The sequence below is a fragment of the Bison bison genome, unplaced genomic scaffold (assembly GCF_000754665.1).
Source record: "Bison bison bison isolate TAMUID 2011002044 unplaced genomic scaffold, Bison_UMD1.0 scf7180017864285, whole genome shotgun sequence".
Lineage (NCBI taxonomy): Eukaryota > Metazoa > Chordata > Mammalia > Artiodactyla > Bovidae > Bison > Bison bison.
In genome coordinates this window covers 554,485-571,923 of record NW_011494857.1, presented here as the reverse complement: position 1 = coordinate 571,923, position 17,439 = coordinate 554,485, and the positions used below count along the sequence as shown (strand labels likewise).

General features: G+C 56.8%; 4 protein-coding genes across 4 annotated transcripts in view; 2 read left to right on the top strand and 2 right to left on the bottom strand.

Annotated features, from left to right (window-relative positions):
• SPHK2 (sphingosine kinase 2) overlaps nucleotides 1–5,470 on the bottom strand; it is an 8,099-nt gene extending 2,629 nt beyond the window's left edge. The window contains exons 1-4 of the mRNA XM_010849557.1: nucleotides 5,213–5,470; nucleotides 4,180–4,356; nucleotides 1,000–1,468; nucleotides 54–203 (exon numbers count right to left, since the gene is read on the bottom strand). Of these exons, the coding sequence (XP_010847859.1) occupies nucleotides 54–203; nucleotides 1,000–1,468; nucleotides 4,180–4,218 (658 nt within the window). The 5' untranslated portion in view covers nucleotides 4,219–4,356; nucleotides 5,213–5,470. The remainder of the gene's footprint in view (nucleotides 1–53; nucleotides 204–999; nucleotides 1,469–4,179; nucleotides 4,357–5,212) is intronic.
• A 171-nt stretch (nucleotides 5,471–5,641) lies between these two features.
• On the top strand, nucleotides 5,642–9,479 carry RPL18 (ribosomal protein L18). Its single transcript, XM_010849556.1, has 7 exons — nucleotides 5,642–5,742; nucleotides 6,967–7,053; nucleotides 7,412–7,519; nucleotides 8,046–8,144; nucleotides 8,613–8,736; nucleotides 8,869–8,938; nucleotides 9,362–9,479. The coding sequence occupies exons 1-7, from the start codon at nucleotides 5,740–5,742 to the stop codon at nucleotides 9,435–9,437; spliced, it is 567 nt and encodes a 188-aa protein (XP_010847858.1). The 5' UTR covers nucleotides 5,642–5,739; the 3' UTR covers nucleotides 9,438–9,479.
• A 2,608-nt stretch (nucleotides 9,480–12,087) lies between these two features.
• Nucleotides 12,088–17,439, top strand: part of FAM83E (family with sequence similarity 83, member E) — a 9,333-nt gene continuing 3,981 nt past the window's right edge. Inside the window, exons 1-3 of the mRNA XM_010849698.1 lie at nucleotides 12,088–12,561; nucleotides 14,430–14,597; nucleotides 14,926–15,050. Of these exons, the coding sequence (XP_010848000.1) occupies nucleotides 12,088–12,561; nucleotides 14,430–14,597; nucleotides 14,926–15,050 (767 nt within the window). The remainder of the gene's footprint in view (nucleotides 12,562–14,429; nucleotides 14,598–14,925; nucleotides 15,051–17,439) is intronic.
• Nucleotides 16,613–17,396, bottom strand: SPACA4 (sperm acrosome associated 4). Its single transcript, XM_010849555.1, has one exon. The coding sequence runs from the start codon at nucleotides 17,394–17,396 to the stop codon at nucleotides 17,016–17,018; it is 381 nt and encodes a 126-aa protein (XP_010847857.1). The 3' UTR covers nucleotides 16,613–17,015.

The window sequence follows — 17,439 nt, the reverse complement described above, 5'->3', positions numbered from 1 at the left end:
TCCCCCAACCCCCTAGCCCCCAGCTCCCACCTCCCTCCTGACACTGCCCTTACCTGTCTGGATCAGGTTGAAGGACAGCCCCGCTTCGGAGATCATGGGCAGCACATGGTTCTTACACCACTGCCAGGCCAGGCCCCGCCCCCCAAAGGGATTGACCAATAGGAGCAATCGGGGCGGCCTAGGCAGGAGGTCCGGGGTGATTTCTGCAGAGAGAGGGGAAGGAGTCTACAGAGGTCAGGGACCCAGGCCCCTCACCTCAGAAACAGTAACTGCAAATAGCCCCAGTGGAGCTCTGGTGGAAGGCTGGCATCAAAACCTGCAAGTCCAGCTTTTTCCTCCCAGGCCTCACCCGTTCAGGCCCAGGTATACAGCCCCGTGCACCCACCACCCCCAGGTGAGGAGACAAAGGCAGCGCGGGGGAGTCTAATCCCAGTGCCCTTTGGACTCGAGGGAGGGAGGAAGGAGGAGAGCTGTTTCCACCTTCCACACCCCCAAACACCTGGGCCCCGGGTCAGGTTACTCCACTGTGGGAAGCGGTCAGGACCAAGGAAACCCACCACCTGGGGACCACGGAACCTTTACCTCCTTGTGCCATCTGAGTACCCTGGGTGGCGGTCTCTGCCCGAGAGCCTTCTTTGATCCCAACCCTGCCCCCCCAACCAGAGCTGGATGAGATGCCATCTCCAGGCCCAGGAACACGTCTCAGTTGGCTGCTCTCACCAGCCCAGGAGCCTCTGATTCATCTGTGGTCAGGACCCGGGGGGGAAGGGGAAGGGAACAGACTGAAATCTTGCAAGAGCAGCAAACATGACTTCTCTGCCTGTGATTTTGTTCCTTCTGTAGCCCATCCCTGTCTGTATATCACTCTTTCAGGACGAAGCCAGAGGGACACATCACACAGACAGACACACAGAAAAGGAGACACAGAGATGCCCACAGAGGGAGAGCCGCAGAGACACCGAGGTGGCCTTAGGACAGAGAGGCTGCCCAGTGCCTCACCCCCGTCCCCAGGCAGTGGCAGTCCACGGAGCAGACACGTGAGGGCAGTGGCCCAGCGCTGGGCCTCAGCGCGGTTCTCCTCGTAGGTGGCTGCCCCGTCGGCCCGGAAGGTGCGTGCAGCTCTGCGCCGGGCCCCGCGCCGGCCCCTGGGGTAGGTGTAGACGCAGAAGTAGGCTGCTGAGTCCAGGGGGCTTCGGCTCCGCAGGGTGCAGCAGCCTGAGACCTCGGTCAGCAGGACCAGGCCACCCCGGGGCCGGGCCTCGGGCTTTGGGCGCAACCGCTGTATGTGCAGGGCTTGTGGTGTGAGAGTGAGGGCGAAGCGTGGGCCGCGGGCTGGGTAGGAGCCAAACTCGCCATGCAGGAGTGGGGTGCTGGGGGCCAGTGGCGGTGGGGGGGCCATGGCCTTGACCCTGTCCAGGGCGCTTCTAGGCCGGTAGCCCCAGCTCCAGGTCAGCTCCTGCTCTGGCCTCTGTGGGAGAGGAAGGAGGGCAGGAGTCAGAGTCCAGGAGCCCCGTGGTGGGCAGAGGGGAGCACGGGCAGGGCCTGTGGACAGGAGGAGATAGTGAGGCGAGGGGTGCCAACAGGCAAGACGGAAGCACCAGAGGGAGACAGGCCCAGACAGAGTGTGGGAAGACTCTTGAGGACACGGGGCAGAGGCCAGGTGGACAAGAGGGCCAGCATCTGGCATGGTCCGCACCCAGGCACACAAAGATTCATTCCTTTATTCCCCCAATAATCATTCAATACTACATGCCAATGGAGCTTCCCTGGTGGCTCAGCGGTAAAGGGTCCGCCTGTCAGTGCAGGAGACACAAGGGGTGTGGGTTCAATTCCTGGGTCAGGAAGATCCCCTGGAGTAGGAAATGGCAACCCACTCCAGTATTCTTGCCTGGAGAATTCCACAGACAGAGGAGCCTGGCGGGCTACAGTCCATGGGGTCACAGAGAGTCAGACATGACTGAGCGACTGAGCAGACATACATGCACACACTCAGACACAGAAGAAAAGGGCTGAGAGCCAGAGAAACACTGAGAGGAGACAAACAGCTTCAGTGAGATGAAACCTAATACAATGAAAGATATTTAGAGAGCAAGGAAGAGTGTAGGGGCCCAGAGGTGCACCGAGGATCAGAAAGACAACAGTGAAGAGAAAGACACACAAGAGGCAGGAGATAGGGGGTGCAGTACCTGGAAAGACTGAGAAAGGGTGTGACATGGGGGAACTAAGGGGTTGGAGAGGGAGAGCCACATGTGGGAACCTGCAAGGGACAGAGGCCAAGAGGTGAACCTCAAGCACTGACCTGGGCGTCTGGCCGCCTGCTCTCCAGGGAGAGACTGGGAGCTGGGCCTGAGATCCCTCCCCCTGCCCTCTGCCCAGTTCCTGCCTCCTCCTTCCTGCTCACCTTTGTTCCCCACTGCCCCGCCCACCCAGTCACCTATCAGTTCTGCCCCTCACCTACCCCAGGCCCAGACGTGCCCCAGACACACCCCCATCTGTGGACTCACTCTTAGGAGTGACCTCTGTCTCCGACCCAGGGGGGTTCTTCAAGGTTCACCCATAAACTTGCATTGACCGCGCCCCCCTCCCCTTACCTTAAATCAGGGAGCCCTAGATCTCCCCCAGTCCTTGGCCTGCGATTCTGTCCCTAGGTCCCCAGGCTGCTGGCCTGGTCTTCATCCATAGGTTCCCCCCAATCAATAAGCCTAAGTCTCTGTCTCCGGTTCCCTGGGTTCCGGGCCTTCGTCCCCACCCCATTTCCAGAACCCGGCTCCAGACCTGAGTTTTCATTCCTGGATCTCTCAGTCCTGGTTCTGGTTCTCCATCTCCACCCCACACCACTAGTACCCCTGTCTCGGGCCTGCGTATAGGTTCCTCTTGGTCCCTGAGTCCTCCTGACTTGGGCCCATGTCCCAGCCCCGGGCCCTCCTCACATGCCGGGTGGTCCTTCACACAGCCCCTCTAGTCATCGTCAACTGTCCGCCCCAGACCCAGGGGTGGGCGGGGGGTGGGGAGGGTGTGCATCCGCTCAGCCAATGGCCGCGCGGCCGGCCTGAATTGCACCAATGAGAGCGTGCAGGGGCGTGACCAGTCGACTTGCGAGCTTTGCGCAAGGGCTTGCCGCGGAAGCGCTGGAGAACTGGGCGGGGTATCGCCTTTCGCGAGATCAGCCGCCATTATAGGTGAGGGCACAGGCGCAGCAGAGGCGGCTACACGGTCCTATAGCCAGCGCCACTGTCGCCATCTTTATTGAGGGCACGTGGGCCTGTCCCATTCTTTGAGTTTATAAAAGAGAAGGGGGCGTGGGGGAGGAGGTCTTTAACTGCAGATAGAGAATGATCTTAACACATCTAACAAAGAGCAGAGATATGCAAAAACAGTAAAAAAGCAGCAGAGGCAGAAACACACTTAGACATAGAGCAGAAAAGAGATATAAACAAACAAAGACAACAGAATTAAGAATGTGCAAGGTAAGGACATAAGAAAACCCAGAAAATGATGGACGCATAGAGAGATGGGGACAGACACTTTTGGAATGAAATCCAGGAAGGAGAGGCTCATTAATTCACAAACTGTTTACCTTGGGCAAAAACTGGGGACATCATGGCATAAATATTTGCCCAGTGAAACGGCAAGACAGGAAAGAGAATGGGAGAGACAGTATCTGAGAGAGATATGTATCTCGGTCAAAGGTGAGGGATGGAGAGAATGTTGGAGGCTGAGAGGAACTGAGACCAAGAGGCAGAAAGCAAACATGTTGACAAAGAGACATAGAGAGGCAAAGACATGAGGAAACTGAAAGAAATAAGGCAAGAATAATATCAGGTGATCTAGAAACAGAACTGTAGATAGAAAGACACATGCTGAAGGAGACAGGGACTGAGCTTGCTACAGAGAGATAAATGGAGGATGAAGTTCATTCACTGCAAAACAATGTACCTAGTGTTCAACTGAAAACAGCAACAGCACCAGATAATATGTGCCAAAGAATGACCCTGAGAGAGGGACAGACACCCAGTAAGATGGAGAGACCGAGAAACACAGTGTGTGTGCTTAGGGCTCCAGGAAAAAGAAAGATACAGTGATCAAAGAGGCTGAGACTCAAAGACACAGGGACACAGGGACAAGGAGAAGAAAACTGTCCCGTGCTTTGGTTATCTTGACTTTCACATAGACCCTTACCTGGTCCTGCCGCTCCTCTGCTTCAAGGTTTCCATTCATCTGCTGGTCCTCCACTGTGTTACCATGTCAGCAAGACGCTGGGCCTGGTTCGGAGGCCATGGGTGGGTGGTATGGGCAAGGAGTCAGGGCTTACGGTGCAGGTTTGGTCTGTGGCTCTGTGAAGAAGTAAGTAGGAGCCTGAAGGGCAAAGTAAAGGAAGCCAAGCTATTATAGGAATACTACAGGCCCTGGAGGCAGGGCTTCCACAAGGAAGAAGTTTCATTACTGCCCCAACCAGCCCATCTGGTCCCATCCAGTAAAGTCAATAACAAGAATAGATACTAATTTTTAGCAAGCACTTATTATGAACCAAACATTGTCCTGAGCTTTTAAACTAATTTTTAAACGAAATGCTCCAAAACACTCTATGTGCCAGGCCTACTATCATCCTCCTTTTCCAGATAAAAAAAGCAAGGCACTGAGAAGTTACACGACTTGCCCAAGGTCACTCCATTAGTAAGGATTAACAGCAAAGCCACGAACTGAATTAGTTTACAAACGATGTCACCATCTTTCTATGTCTCTGCTCCTCTCTGGATCTCCACCTTCCCTCTTTCTAGGTCTTCTCACTCTCCCGGGTCACCAATTCATCACCTCAGCTTTCTGTCCACTCCCCTTCTCGGTCTCCATTCCTCCTCCTCTTGGAATCTCTGTCTCCCTCTAAGGCTCCCCTCCCCTCTCTTTCAGGAGTCTTTTTTTACCCATCCCCTCTCTACACCCCATCCCCAAAGCCCGGGGGGCCTCAGCTTGCCTCCTCTACGCTCCAGAACCGTGCACATCCCTCAAACTGAAACACGCTGGACCACCTGAATCTTTCCCACTGGGAAAAGCAGCCTCCCGATGGCAGGGGCAAGTAGGGTTCAGGGAAGGGCCATCTAAGGGCAGAGGGAGAAGGTGAACCTAAAAACTGGAAATACGGGATACCACAAACGAAGCTGCAGCAAGATGATCTTGGGTTACATCTCAAGTAAGACTTCCCGAGCTGCAGCCTCACCTGAGAGGTGCAGCCAGCAATAGGACAGAGGAGAGCCTCTTGAGGAAACGCCCAAAGCTTGAGGTCAGAGGTTTCCCGAGGTCCAGACTAGCCAGATAGCTCCGCCTCCTCACCTCTAACACTCGGCTCTCTGGGTCCTCGGGGAGCCACAGAGAGGCCGTCGGCGTCGGGCCAGAGCGTCACCGCGCGACGCCACTTACTAGCTCCGCGCGACATCTCTCTCGCTCCGAGAGCCTTTTCTTCCGGAAGACTATAAAGAACAGGGCGTGGATAGGGCTAGAGAGGCCCCCGACGTGCGGGTCCTTCCGTTCTTGGAGCAGCCCTTGGTTCCCTTTTAGATGCTCCTCCACTCAATTCCGGAAACGCCCATCTAGCTGGCCTTCTGATTCACCATAGAGAGGCGTGAGTCATAGTAGAGCGCCCCGTCGCCCAAGTGATGTCAAGTAGGCGCAATACGCTGAAGGCTTTCCCCGCCCATCGCGCATCTGCTTTCTCTTTCCGGACCTGGCTAAGGAGGAGGCGCCATCATGGTGAGCTAGCTTTGCGGCGTCCTGGGCTCGACCATCCGCTGCCATCCACTGCGGCCCCGGGCTGGGGACGTTCCAAAGGGAGGCAGGGGTTCACGGGTGTTCAAAGGAGGCGACTCCCGCGACGGGGAGCTGTTTTGGAAGCCCGAAGGCCAGGGGTGGGCTTCTTCAGTCTCCCACCCTTCCTGTACTCCTGTATTACATAGGTCCTATCGTAGATGACCAGATTGGGGGGCAAGAAGGTTAAGTAGTATGATCAGGGTCACAGTACCAGTAAGTGGCGGAGCCAGGATTCGGGCCCAGGAACTGGTTCCACAGCTACTCTTGTCTGTGAGGCCCCTGTATTCTGTCACTCCCCAGCCTGAAAAGTTGGGTGCTGGTGGAAGGTGTCGTCAAGCGCCTGGTGCCCGTGTTTGGGGGCCTGGCGGGCTTCCGTTCGAGATTCAGTTCCCTACCCTCTGCATTCCCTGCGACTGGAAAGCATTTATCTGTTAGTTGGAGACCCAGTAATTTTGTTTCAAAGATGTGAGTTGGGTAAAAAGTGCTCACAGAAAGTGCTCACCAAGGGTCTTTGCATACCTAAATGCTGGATGAATGAGAGCTATTAACAAGTCGTTCTTTACAATTCGTGACATAGTCTAAGAAGTTTGCAGGAGAGCAGGCAGAGGCTGTGGTGGAAATTGTGGGCCTCCTTCAGCATTCTTAGCACTAGAGTGGGAAAGGACCTGCTCAGGTTTCTGGAGTCAAGAAGATAATGCTTGAAAAGTCGTTTTAAGACTGGTTCTGTACAGAGGACTTGAAAAAAAGGCTCGTTGCTTTTATGATAACTTAAAGTCATCCCCGGTTTAAGTGTTTCTGATAACGCTCCACGTGTGGAAACAGGCGTTGAGAGGTTAAATGGTACTTACATTTTTGAAAAACATAGCTGCTAAAGAACTAAAAATTTGAGTTAATAGGGGTGCTATTAAGGTCATTGTGCTGAGCTGACAGCTTACTGTGTAAAATTAGCACTCTTTCCCTCTTTTTTTTAAAAAAAAAAAAGTGACTTGAGACCCAGGGAGTTTTAAGTGATTTTCCCAGATTGTTCTCAGTGTGAGTCTGGGGTGGGTTATCTCCAGAGACTGCGCCTTTAGCTGTTTCTCGCAGGTAAGGAATAACTGAAATTGTTTATGTGGAATCTGCCAAATGAGAGTTGGGTTCATGGTCTTCCTTCCTTCACCCCTTCAGGGAGTTGACATCCGCCACAACAAGGACCGAAAGGTTCGACGCAAGGAGCCCAAGAGCCAGGACATTTACCTGAGGCTGTTGGTCAAGGTGAGGTTGGGGCAGAGACCCCTCATCAAGACCACCCCAGAAACAGAACTTCCAGGGCCTCCATGCTGGTTTCGGTCACAGGCTCCCTGCAGGAGCCTGCAGCACAGGCACGAGTCTGCTGCTTTCCCAGAGCTGCTGGAGATTCCAGCGTTTTCAGTCTCTGGGCCTGTTCACAGCTGGGGGTGGTGTGGGGGGTTTCTGGGTCCCTGGCCGGGCAGGACTCGGCCAGCTCTCTCCCTAGGGCTCTGGGATGGGGGAAAGCCTCAATCATCTGTTTCCTCCTTTGTTAGAAAGCTGGGAGGGAGAGGGTGGGCTGGGCTGCCCTGGGTTCTCACTCTTCATTTTTCTTCCGCTCCAGCTGTATAGGTTCCTGGCCAGACGAACCAACTCCACATTCAATCAGGTTGTTCTCAAGAGATTGTTCATGAGCCGCACCAACAGGCCACCGCTCTCTCTTTCCCGGATGGTGAGGGGCTGATACTGGGGCTTAGCCAACCTAGGGGAGCAACTGGGTCATGTCTGGAGCCCGACTTCGAGAGGAAGGGTGGGCTTGGAGCTCTCTGGTAGCAGCCTGGCTATTATGGCTTAACTTCATCCAGTGGTGGGTGCAGAACTCTGATCCCTCCGATGGAAGCTGTATAGTGGGAGTGTTGGACTGGCTTGGCCTCATTTTCTTCCTCACAATTGCGTAGGGGTGCAGTTTACAGTGTCTTTTATGAAATCTTCCTGAGGCTTGAAGTCTTAAAGCAAGCCCTGTATATCAAAAGCTTTCTGTAAGAGATCTGTTTGCACATTTTTTGGAGGTTTCTGCAGGCTGGACCTGAGATTAGGCTTGTTGTGGTAGTCAGAGAGGGGTGGCATGGGTGGGTTTAGCCCAAATGAGGCACAACTGTTGGCCCTTGGGATGCCTGGATTGGTGGGGTGGATTTAAGCGCCGGAGGGAACTTGTTTAATGTGTATATCACTGCCCCCTTCCCCTGCGCCCATCCCAGATCCGGAAGATGAAGCTTCCTGGCCGGGAGGGCAAAACGGCTGTGGTCGTGGGGACTATAACCGATGATGTTCGTGTCCAGGAGGTGCCCAAACTGAAGGTGAGTCGGGAGGTGTGGCTCAGGAGCACGGTGTGTGGGTCACGCTGAGGTCCTTGTCTTGGTGTGGTGCCGTGAGGCTCATCTCGCCTCCGGGTGAGGCAGGCATGAAGCCTGAATTGCAGGGGGGTGGTGTTGATGGCGGGCATCCCTGGGCAAGCCCCTTCTGAGGCCCTGCTGATGGTGCTCGCTCTGCCACTTTGTTATCTCTGGACAGTTTTCCACAGTATCTCTGCTTCAGTTTTCTCACCTGTGTACTGGCTTAGGTTTGTGGTGTCAGGGGGGTTTCTAAATGTAAACTGGTAAGAATGGCTGCATTCTTAGGGCTCGGGCGTTTGGCTCCAGTAGTTGGTTATCAGGCAGAATAAGCAGCCGGAACTCCTGCTGGGTCTGGGCAGCGGACCGGAGGTCACAGCAGCTCCTGGGTCGCCGTCCAGGGGGCTCTGACCTCGCCCGTCCTCTGTCCCCTAGGTGTGTGCTTTGCGAGTGAGCAGCCGCGCCCGGAGTCGCATCCTCAAGGCTGGGGGCAAGATCCTCACCTTCGACCAGCTGGCCCTGGACTCCCCCAAGGGCTGTGGCACTGTCCTCCTCTCTGGTGAGTGGCTCTAGGGGCCGGGCCATGGGGCTCCTGCAGCCTTTCCCTTTCTGGGTCTGGGAGGTCAGGGACAGCCCTCCCCCACACCCCAGCCCGGATCAGCCTGAGCCACCCCTTCCTCCCCTTCCCTAGGTCCTCGTAAGGGCCGAGAGGTGTACAGGCATTTCGGCAAGGCCCCAGGAACCCCGCATAGCCACACCAAGTGAGTATACCCTGCACGTCGGCCTCGCCATGCTTCCAGCTATTTCTGTCAGCCTAGAATCTCCGCTTTTCCTTCATGGCTCTGCTTAAAGCTCTGTTGTTTGGGTATTGAGCTTCCTGCCCAGCCAGCATCACTGGTGTGGGTTCTTCAGGGCCTGTCCCCCCTCGGGTGGAGCCTGCATCTTGTCCAGCTCTGGGGCGCCCTGGTTGACACCCCCAGGGCCTAGTGGAGGCCCTTCAGCCACTCCTGGCCATCTGGCTTCCTGCGCTGCCAGGCTTTCCTGCTGACCCTGCCTCAGTTGAGTGAGGCCCTCTGCTGGTGTCCCCGTGCTGCTCTGTTAGAGCAGATGTTTCTCAACTCCCAACTGGCTGGCAGGCCCCAGCAGCCCCTGACTCTCTACATGGGCCCCTTCTCTCCCTGCAGACCCTACGTCCGCTCCAAGGGCCGGAAGTTCGAGCGTGCCAGAGGCCGACGAGCCAGCCGTGGCTACAAAAACTAACCCGAGAGTCTACCGTGTTATTAAAAAGATTTTGGATGCTAACAGTCTTCTGTATATTATTGGGGAACGGAGTAGGGGGGAGGGAGAGGGTTGGAGCCCTCAAGGAGAAGCCCATCATTTTGGGCAGTGGATGCCATGCCCCTCTCTTTGCCAACAAAGATCTGTACGGTCAAAGCGTGGCTCAGATGGTAAAGAATCTGCTTACAAAGCGTGAGACCTGGGCTTGATTCCTGGGTCGGTAAAATCCCCTGGAGAAGGGAATGGCTACCCATTCCAGTATTCTTGCTTGGGAAATCCCATGGACAGGAGCCTGGCAGGCCACAGTCCATGGGGTTGCAGAGTCAGATATGACTGAGTGGCTTTCATGGTTTTTACAGTAGTCATGTATGAATGCAGAGTTGGACCATGAAGGCTGAGTGCTGAAAAGAATTGATGGCTTTTAAATTGTGCTGGAGAAGACTCTTGAAGAGTCTCTTGGACAGCAAGGAGATCAAACCAGTCACTCATAAAGGAAATCAGCCCTGAGTATGCATTGGAAGGGCTGATGCTGAAGCTGAAACTCCAATATTTTGGCCACCTGATGTGAATGGCTGATTGGAAAAAACCCTGATGCTGGGAAAGATTGAGGGCAGGAAGAGAAGGGGGCGACAGAGGATGAGATGGTTGGATGGCATCACTGACTCAATGGACATGAATTTGAACAAACTGGGAGGTAGTGAAGGATGGGGAAGCGTGGCAGTTCCTGGGGTTGCAAAGAAGTGGGACATGACTGTGACTCAATGACAACCCTTCTACAGACCAGCCTCTGGGATGAGCCCCTTAACGTTGTGTTGTGGGGGGTGGAGTCTGCAGGGGCCTGAGTGTCTGCGGTGCCCACCCTAAGCCTTTTGGCACCCTCGGACGCTGCTGCACCCTTGGGACCTAGCAGCCATCTAAGGCTGAAGCCCCACCTCCTTCCCAGGTGTCTGGTGTTAATGACACCTGCTTCCTATTTGAACCAGCCACACCTACTCTTAAAGGACCCGTGCTCCCCTCAGGGATCTCCACGTTAGGGATGGCTGGCGGGGCTTGGACCAGGAAATAGAAATGGGTTGGGACACCGTGGGGGAAAGGGTGCGTGGGAACAGGTGATGTGAGCTCCCGCCCCTGAAGCTGGAGTCTGGCGGGCTGCTGGGACCTTCCCTTACTTCGCTCCCACACCCCAGGCTTCCAGGGGCCTGTGATGGCCCTCCCCCTGTATTTGCACAAGGGGCTGGGTTCCCCGGATCCCAGGAAGAAACCTGATGAATAAGGCAGGCCGGCCGGCCGGAAGAGCCACAGGAATAAAGGAGGTCTCCAGGCCCCTGATCTGACCTCCAGAAAGGCAAGAGGAGGGGAAGGTGATGGAGACCTGGGAGAGATAGGGCGTCTGGGGAGGACCGGAGGGAGAGGGACTGGCCTGGCTTTATTCTTCTTCCTTCTCTTTGCAGGGCTGGTTTGCTGTGGTCTGGCAGAGGGGAGCTGACTGGGTGCTGGAGAGGGGGCTTCTTGTTGACAGGGATCGGCGGGGGTGGGGAGGGGCGTCCACTGAGCAGAGGTTGAGTCAATTGTCAAAGGGGCAGCTTGGGAGGGATGCAGAGTGGCCCTCATCCTGGAATAAGTGGACAGTCCGCTGGCCGGAGACAGTGGGATTAAGGTAGAAATCCTGGCTGGAGTGGGCCTGAGATCACTCAGAGGGCCGGGTCAGTGGTCTTAGGAACCGGGGTTTGTTGATCCGGCCATCAGTCTGAATGGGCTGATTCCATTGTAACGAAACTCCCTGTAGAGGGCACCCACCCCCACAGCAGCCTGAGTGGGTGTGAACGCTCAGGGAGCAGGATCTTCACCCTGAAGAGGAGATAGACTGAGTTCCCCGGCTGGGAGAGGTGATGCCAAGATTTAGGGCTGGAGTGCACCCTCGCACGGCTGAGAGGGGTGGTTCACAGAGAAGGCTTCCGGGATGATCGGCCAGTGAGGACCAGTGAGTCAGGTGGCTGGTTGTTGAGAGAAACATTCCGGCAGAGCCTGCTGGTTGCTCCAGTGGGCGGTCAGATGTTGAGATTGTCAGCTGGAAGCGATCCATGTCTTCCAGACCGTCAAAGAGACAGCCAGAGAGGGTCAGTTAGGTGTGCTATCTGAGGGGCAAACAGGCAGCCCACTCTGCCTTTAACTAGGGACGTTTGGATGCTCAGAGACAAACAGACAGCCTGTTGCCTGGCGGGAGAGTCAGCCTGAGCCAGAGGCAGGGTCACTTGGAGCCTCGTGTCTCCAGCGGGGCTGGAGGGGGGCTGGCGTGTCAGGAAGCAGAGCTGGGTGGCTGCAGAAAGTGTCAGGCGGTCAGCCTGACCGACACACGGGGGGCCACTTGTGGGCTTCGCCAGAACATCGGAGTCTGGCAGGAAGCTCAGGTGGCCCGCGGGCTGGCCGTCTGAGCAACGCCACGCTCTGGGCGGTCCCTCATTTGGGCAGTGCGATGGTCAGGACGGCGAGCCGTCGGGACTGAGGGCTGTGCGGGTGGCATTGCACGGCCACACGGAGTCTGCCTGTCTGGAGATCTCTAGATGCTCGGTGCCCAGAGACGGCCAAGCCCTCCAGACATCCAGCCTCACCATCCTCACCCCCAAACGGCCCGATGGCGGCCTCCCAGCTGGCAGCACTGGAAGGAATGGATCCAGGGCCCGGGGGACGGCCCCAGACTGAGGCCAGCCCCGGCTTCCTGTACTCCGAGGGCCAGCGACTGGCGCTGGAGACTCTGCTGGGCGAGGGCGTGGAGGCATTCGAGGCCTGCCTGCGGCGCGAGGGGCTGCGGCCCTTCCTGGGCGGAGAGGAGCTCCGGGGCCTGGTGGCAGCAGCTGAGGACTGGACGGCCGCGAAGCCTGAGCCCGGCGGGGCAGCAGAGGGAGCCGACGCCGCCCATGGGGTCTCAGGCAGCCTGACCTACTGGCCGGGACAGTCGGAGGAGGCGGTGCCCGTGCTGCGCCTGGGCTGGCCGGAAGACTCAGCCTGGAAAGGGATCACCCGGGCCCAGCTGTACACCCAGCCACCTGGCGAGGGCCAGCCGTCCCTCAAGGAGCTGGTGCACCAGGAGATTCGGGCCGCCCACAAGGTGGGAGCCTCAGGGGGTCCCTCCCCCAGACTTGGCCATCCTCACGTGTCCGCCCCCAGACGTGAGTGTGAGGGCACATCACTTGGGACCCTGGCATTCTGGACCGTGCATGTCCACGCTTCCCAGGATCCAGGCATCCACACGGCCCCGATCTCACTCTTACCCTCTTAGATCTGAGGGTTCCCACTCTCTCCCCAAGACCTGGGTGCCTCAGGCATCCATGCCTCTTGGACCTAAGTATGACTGCACACCTCAGTCACCTACTCTACCCCACCAGCCAGGGTGGATGTCTTTATCTTCCTTTGTGCCTCGCTTAGTCGCCCAGTCGTGTCCAGCTCTTTGTGACCCTATGGACTGTAGCCCGCCAGGCCCCTCTGTCTGTGGGGATTCTTGTCCAAGCAAGAATACTGGAGTGGGTTGCCACTTATTCCTCTAGGGGATCTTCCCAACCCAGGGATCGAACCCAGGCCTCCCACATTGCAGGTGGATTCTTTACCCTCTGAGCTACCAGGGAAGCCCAAGAACACTGGGGTGGGTAAACTATCCCTTCTCCAGGGGAACTTCCCCACCCAGGAATTGAACCAGGGTCTCCTGCACTGCAGGCAGATTCTTTACCAGCTGAGCTACCAGGGAAGCCCTTATCCTCCTTTGCTGCTGCTGCTACTGCTAAGTCGCTTCAGTCGTGTCCGACTCTGCGACCCCATAGACGGCAGCCCACCAGGCTCCCCCGTCCCTGGGATTCTCCAGGCAAGAACACTGGAGTGGGTTGCCATTTCCTTCTCCAATGCATGAAAGTGAAAATTTAAAGTGAAATCGTTCAGTAGTGTCCGATTCTTAGTGACCCCATGGACTGCAGCCTACCAGGTTCCTCCGTCCATGGGATTTTCCAGGCAAGAGTACTGGAGCGGGGTGCCATTGCCTTCTCTGTATCCTCCTTTAGTGGGGCCCAAATGAGTTTGAGCAAGCTCCGGGAGTTGGTGATGGACAGGGAAGCCTGGCATGCTGCAGTCCATGGGGTCGCTAAGAGTTGGACACGACTGAGCAACTGAACTGAACTGAAAATGTCTGCCCTGCAGCCCCTTGGACAGCCCATTCTATAACAACTTTTTTATGTCTCTACTCCCATGCTAAGTGTTTTTTTATGGGTTAACCCACCTAATCCCAAGGAGGGTCCTATGAGGTTGGGCTTCATGTACCCATTGAGGAGACAGGGAAAGTGAGGCATGATAGGTTGTCCCTTGTCTTTTAAGTGGCCGAGTGGGGCTTTGAACCAAGGCCTTCTGGCCAGTGACTCAGGGTTCACCACCACCACCTTTTTCTGCCTGCCAGCTCCAGGCTCCTCAGCATTTCCCTGTCCCCAGAGCTCACCTTGGTGGCCTGGCAGGTTATCCCACCCGAGGACCAGGTGTGCAGCTGCCCACAGTGAAGGGCCTCCAGCCCACCAAGCCCTGGAGCCTGGCAGCCACGTAGTGTCAAAGCCCATGGGGTACTGCTGCAGACGTGTGCTTTATAATGACAGTTTTCTAGCAGTTAGAGGTGGAGGGGCTCCAGAAAGCCTGTTTGCTTCTCATTCACACATCGTTGTTATTCAGTCTCTCGGTTGTGTCCAACTGTGCGACCCCATGGACTAAGGCACGCCAGGCTCCTTTGTCCTCCACTGTCTCCTGGGGTTTGCTCAAACTCCTGTCCCTTGAGTCAGTTCACACATAGGCGCTGAATGAACTGTAGTATGTGTCTCAGGGTATCCCCCTCAGCTTCCCTGAATGTCCCACGGAGCCTGGACCATTAAACGCCCCGGAGAACCTCACCCCCGGAATGTGCCCCCCAAGCCCCAGGCTCCACCCACAGCCCCTCTCCCCACCCCTCAGCTGGTAGCCGTGGTCATGGACGTCTTCACTGACCCAGACCTGCTTTCGGACCTGGTGGAGGCTGCCACATGCCGCTGGGTGCCCGTCTACCTGCTCCTGGACCGTCAGCAGCTGCCCGCCTTTCTGACGCTGGCCCAGCAGCTGGGGGTCAACCCCTGGGCCACTGAGGTAGGGGCCAGGTGGCTGGAGGGTAACACCCCAATTCCCTGGCACTGGCGGGGGAAGCAGCGGGGGGCAGACCCTTCCAGGAGGTGCTGGGTCATCAAGGTGGATGCTGGCTGAGAGTGTCCCCTGAGATCTGATGCCCATGGCATGGGGGTGGGGCAGCTGGGGTGAGCTGTCAAAGTTAAGACTATCCACAAGAGACCCCTGGGGAAGCTGGGATAGACCCTCCCATGGGCCGCCCAGGTAGGAGCTGCCTGGAGGGAGGGCACTGGGTGGAGGTCAGGGGGGAGGGGAGGGTTGGCCTGAGCAAGGGCATGCCCTCCCACCGCAGAACCTAGACATCCGAGTCGTGCGGGGCTGCAGTTTCCAGAGCCGCTGGCGTCGGCAGGTGAGCGGCAACGTGCGGGAAAAGTTTGTGCTGCTGGACGGCGAGCGGGTCATCTCAGGATCCTACAGGTGCGGCGCCCCCGACCCCACACACTGCCCGGCCTCTGGTCCCCAGCTCCACCTCAGCCGGCAGTGGGGCATGCCCTTCCCCAGACTCTCTTTTCTCCCCTGTAAGATGGGTCTGTACCCACCCCTGCCCGGGAGAGGAGGGGTCTTGTGGCAGAACAGGCTGGTACTGAACCTCCTGCCGGGCGGTGTTGTGGCCTGGGGGTAAGTCTTCATCTCTTTGGCCCCAGCACTTCGTCGTCTGGGAAACTGGGCTCCCGGTGTGTGGGAGCTCCCATGCCGGGGGACCTGGACTGGAGTCCTAGGTCTGCTTTGGGTGGCTGTCTCCACCTCTTTGAGCATCTGTGCAAAAATCAGAGGGCTTCCCAAGTGGTGCAGTGGTAAAGAACCCGCCAGCCCATGCAGGAGTCATGAGAGACGTGGGTTCCATCCCTGGGTAGGGGTGATCCCCTGGAGGAGGGCATGGCAACCCACTCCAGTGTTCTCGTCTGGAGAATCCCATGGACAGAGGAACCTGGCGGGCTACACTCCATAGTGTCATACAGAGTCAGACACGACTGAAGCGACTTAGCACACACACAAGGATGCAAAAATCAGAGCTGGTGTACAAATGGCCCGGTCCTCAGACCATCTCCTGTCCCTCCTCTTCTCTCCCTGGGGGCCAACTGACCAGAACCTGGCTCCGTGACTTCTTAGCTCTGGGACATTGGGCTGGTTGGTACCTTCCCTTACTCTGAACCTCAGTTTTCCCATCTGCAAAGTGTGAAAATAGCAGCATTTACTTCCTGGGAACGGCATGGCACAGGGCACGTGGACTCCGAGCCGGATGGCCTGGGGTCAAATCCTAGCTTGAAGTTACTAGCTGTGTGACTTTGTGCAACTGACTTCCCCTCTCTGTGCCCCAGTTTCTCCCTCTAGACGTGGGATGATCCGGTTAGCACGTCTAGAGCAAGGTTTCTCAAGACAGTTACTGCTCATGTTTGGGGCTGGATGATTCTGTATTGCAGGGGAGCTTTCTTGGGCTGAATGGCCCCTACCCAGGAGATATGGGTAGCATCTGGCTTCCCCAGTTATGACAACCCAAACCATCTCCAGACATTGCCACGTGCCCCCCGGGGGGCAGAAGTGCCCTGTTGATTACCTTTGCCCTGGCCTGGTGGCTTTCAACTTTGAGCAGGCCCCAGAGTCACCTGGGTGACTTGTTAAATAAAACCCAGATTTCTGGGCCCCACCCCTATTCAGCCAGCCTGGACTGGGGCCCGAGAATTGACATTTCTAGCAAGTTCCTGGTTAATGCTGATGTTGCTGGTCCAAGGACCACACTTTAAGAACCGCTAGCATTAAGACTGGGATGTTGGGTTTTTTTTTTTCGGCTGCGCCTTGCAGCTTGCTGGATCTCAGCTCCCCAACCAGGGGATTGAACCCGGGGACCCCAGCAGTGAAAGCGCGGACTCGTAACCACAGGACCCCCAGGAAATCCCCAAGACTGGGAGGTTTTTGAAGAGAATCTTTGTTCTCAGCTTCACTTGGGGATTCTGTAAGATAATCATGCCTGGCACGGAACATAAGATGTGCTGCATCAACGTCAGCTGTCATTTATTATTATTTGATTTTTTTGGTGTGGTTGTTTTTGTTTTTGTTTTACCATATTTCATCGACTCTAAGGTGCCACCAAAGGAAAGAAACATCCTGATCCAAATCTGAAAAGATAACGCGTCTTAGAACCAATGAAATACAGTAGTCCAGTCCAACCTGTGGGACATGGCTCCCCCATCACTAAATTGGAGGGCCTGGGGCTGCTTCCAGAGCACTGGGCTCCTCCGGTGGGCAGCCCTAGAATGGATGAGGCCAGGCCACGAGAGGTTGTCCAGGGCCTCTGGCCATTTAATGGGGAAAGGGGATGGAGGTGGGGGGCAGGGGGAGCAATGCAGCCGGGAGACCAGCCCCGGGCCCTGCCCTCCAGGTTGGTCACAGCACGTGTTGGAGCAGCAGCAGCACACCCAGCGCCAGGCTGGCGACGGCCCCCGCCAACCGGCCGCGCGTGGGGTCGGGGGCCCCGTTACACATGTGGCCAGTGCAGCAGTTGGTGGTGAGGCTGTAGGTGACGCCCATGTAGTTGATGGGCTCCTCATGGCCGCACGAGGTGGCGTGCACGCAGCCTTTATTGATGATGGGGCCGACGCCGGGGGCCACCCCGTGGCCCGTGAAGCAGTCCTCGTCGTCGCCACAGCGCATGCTGGTGCCTGGACAGCTTGTGGAGTCGGTCAGCTCACAGAAGACGCAGTCCTTGACACCCGTCGTGCCAGGGGCCAGAACCATCACCAGAAGTGGCAGCCAGCCCAGGACCATGGGGGCCTGGCAGCGGGGACGGGGGCCCCGCCGGGGCGCGGGG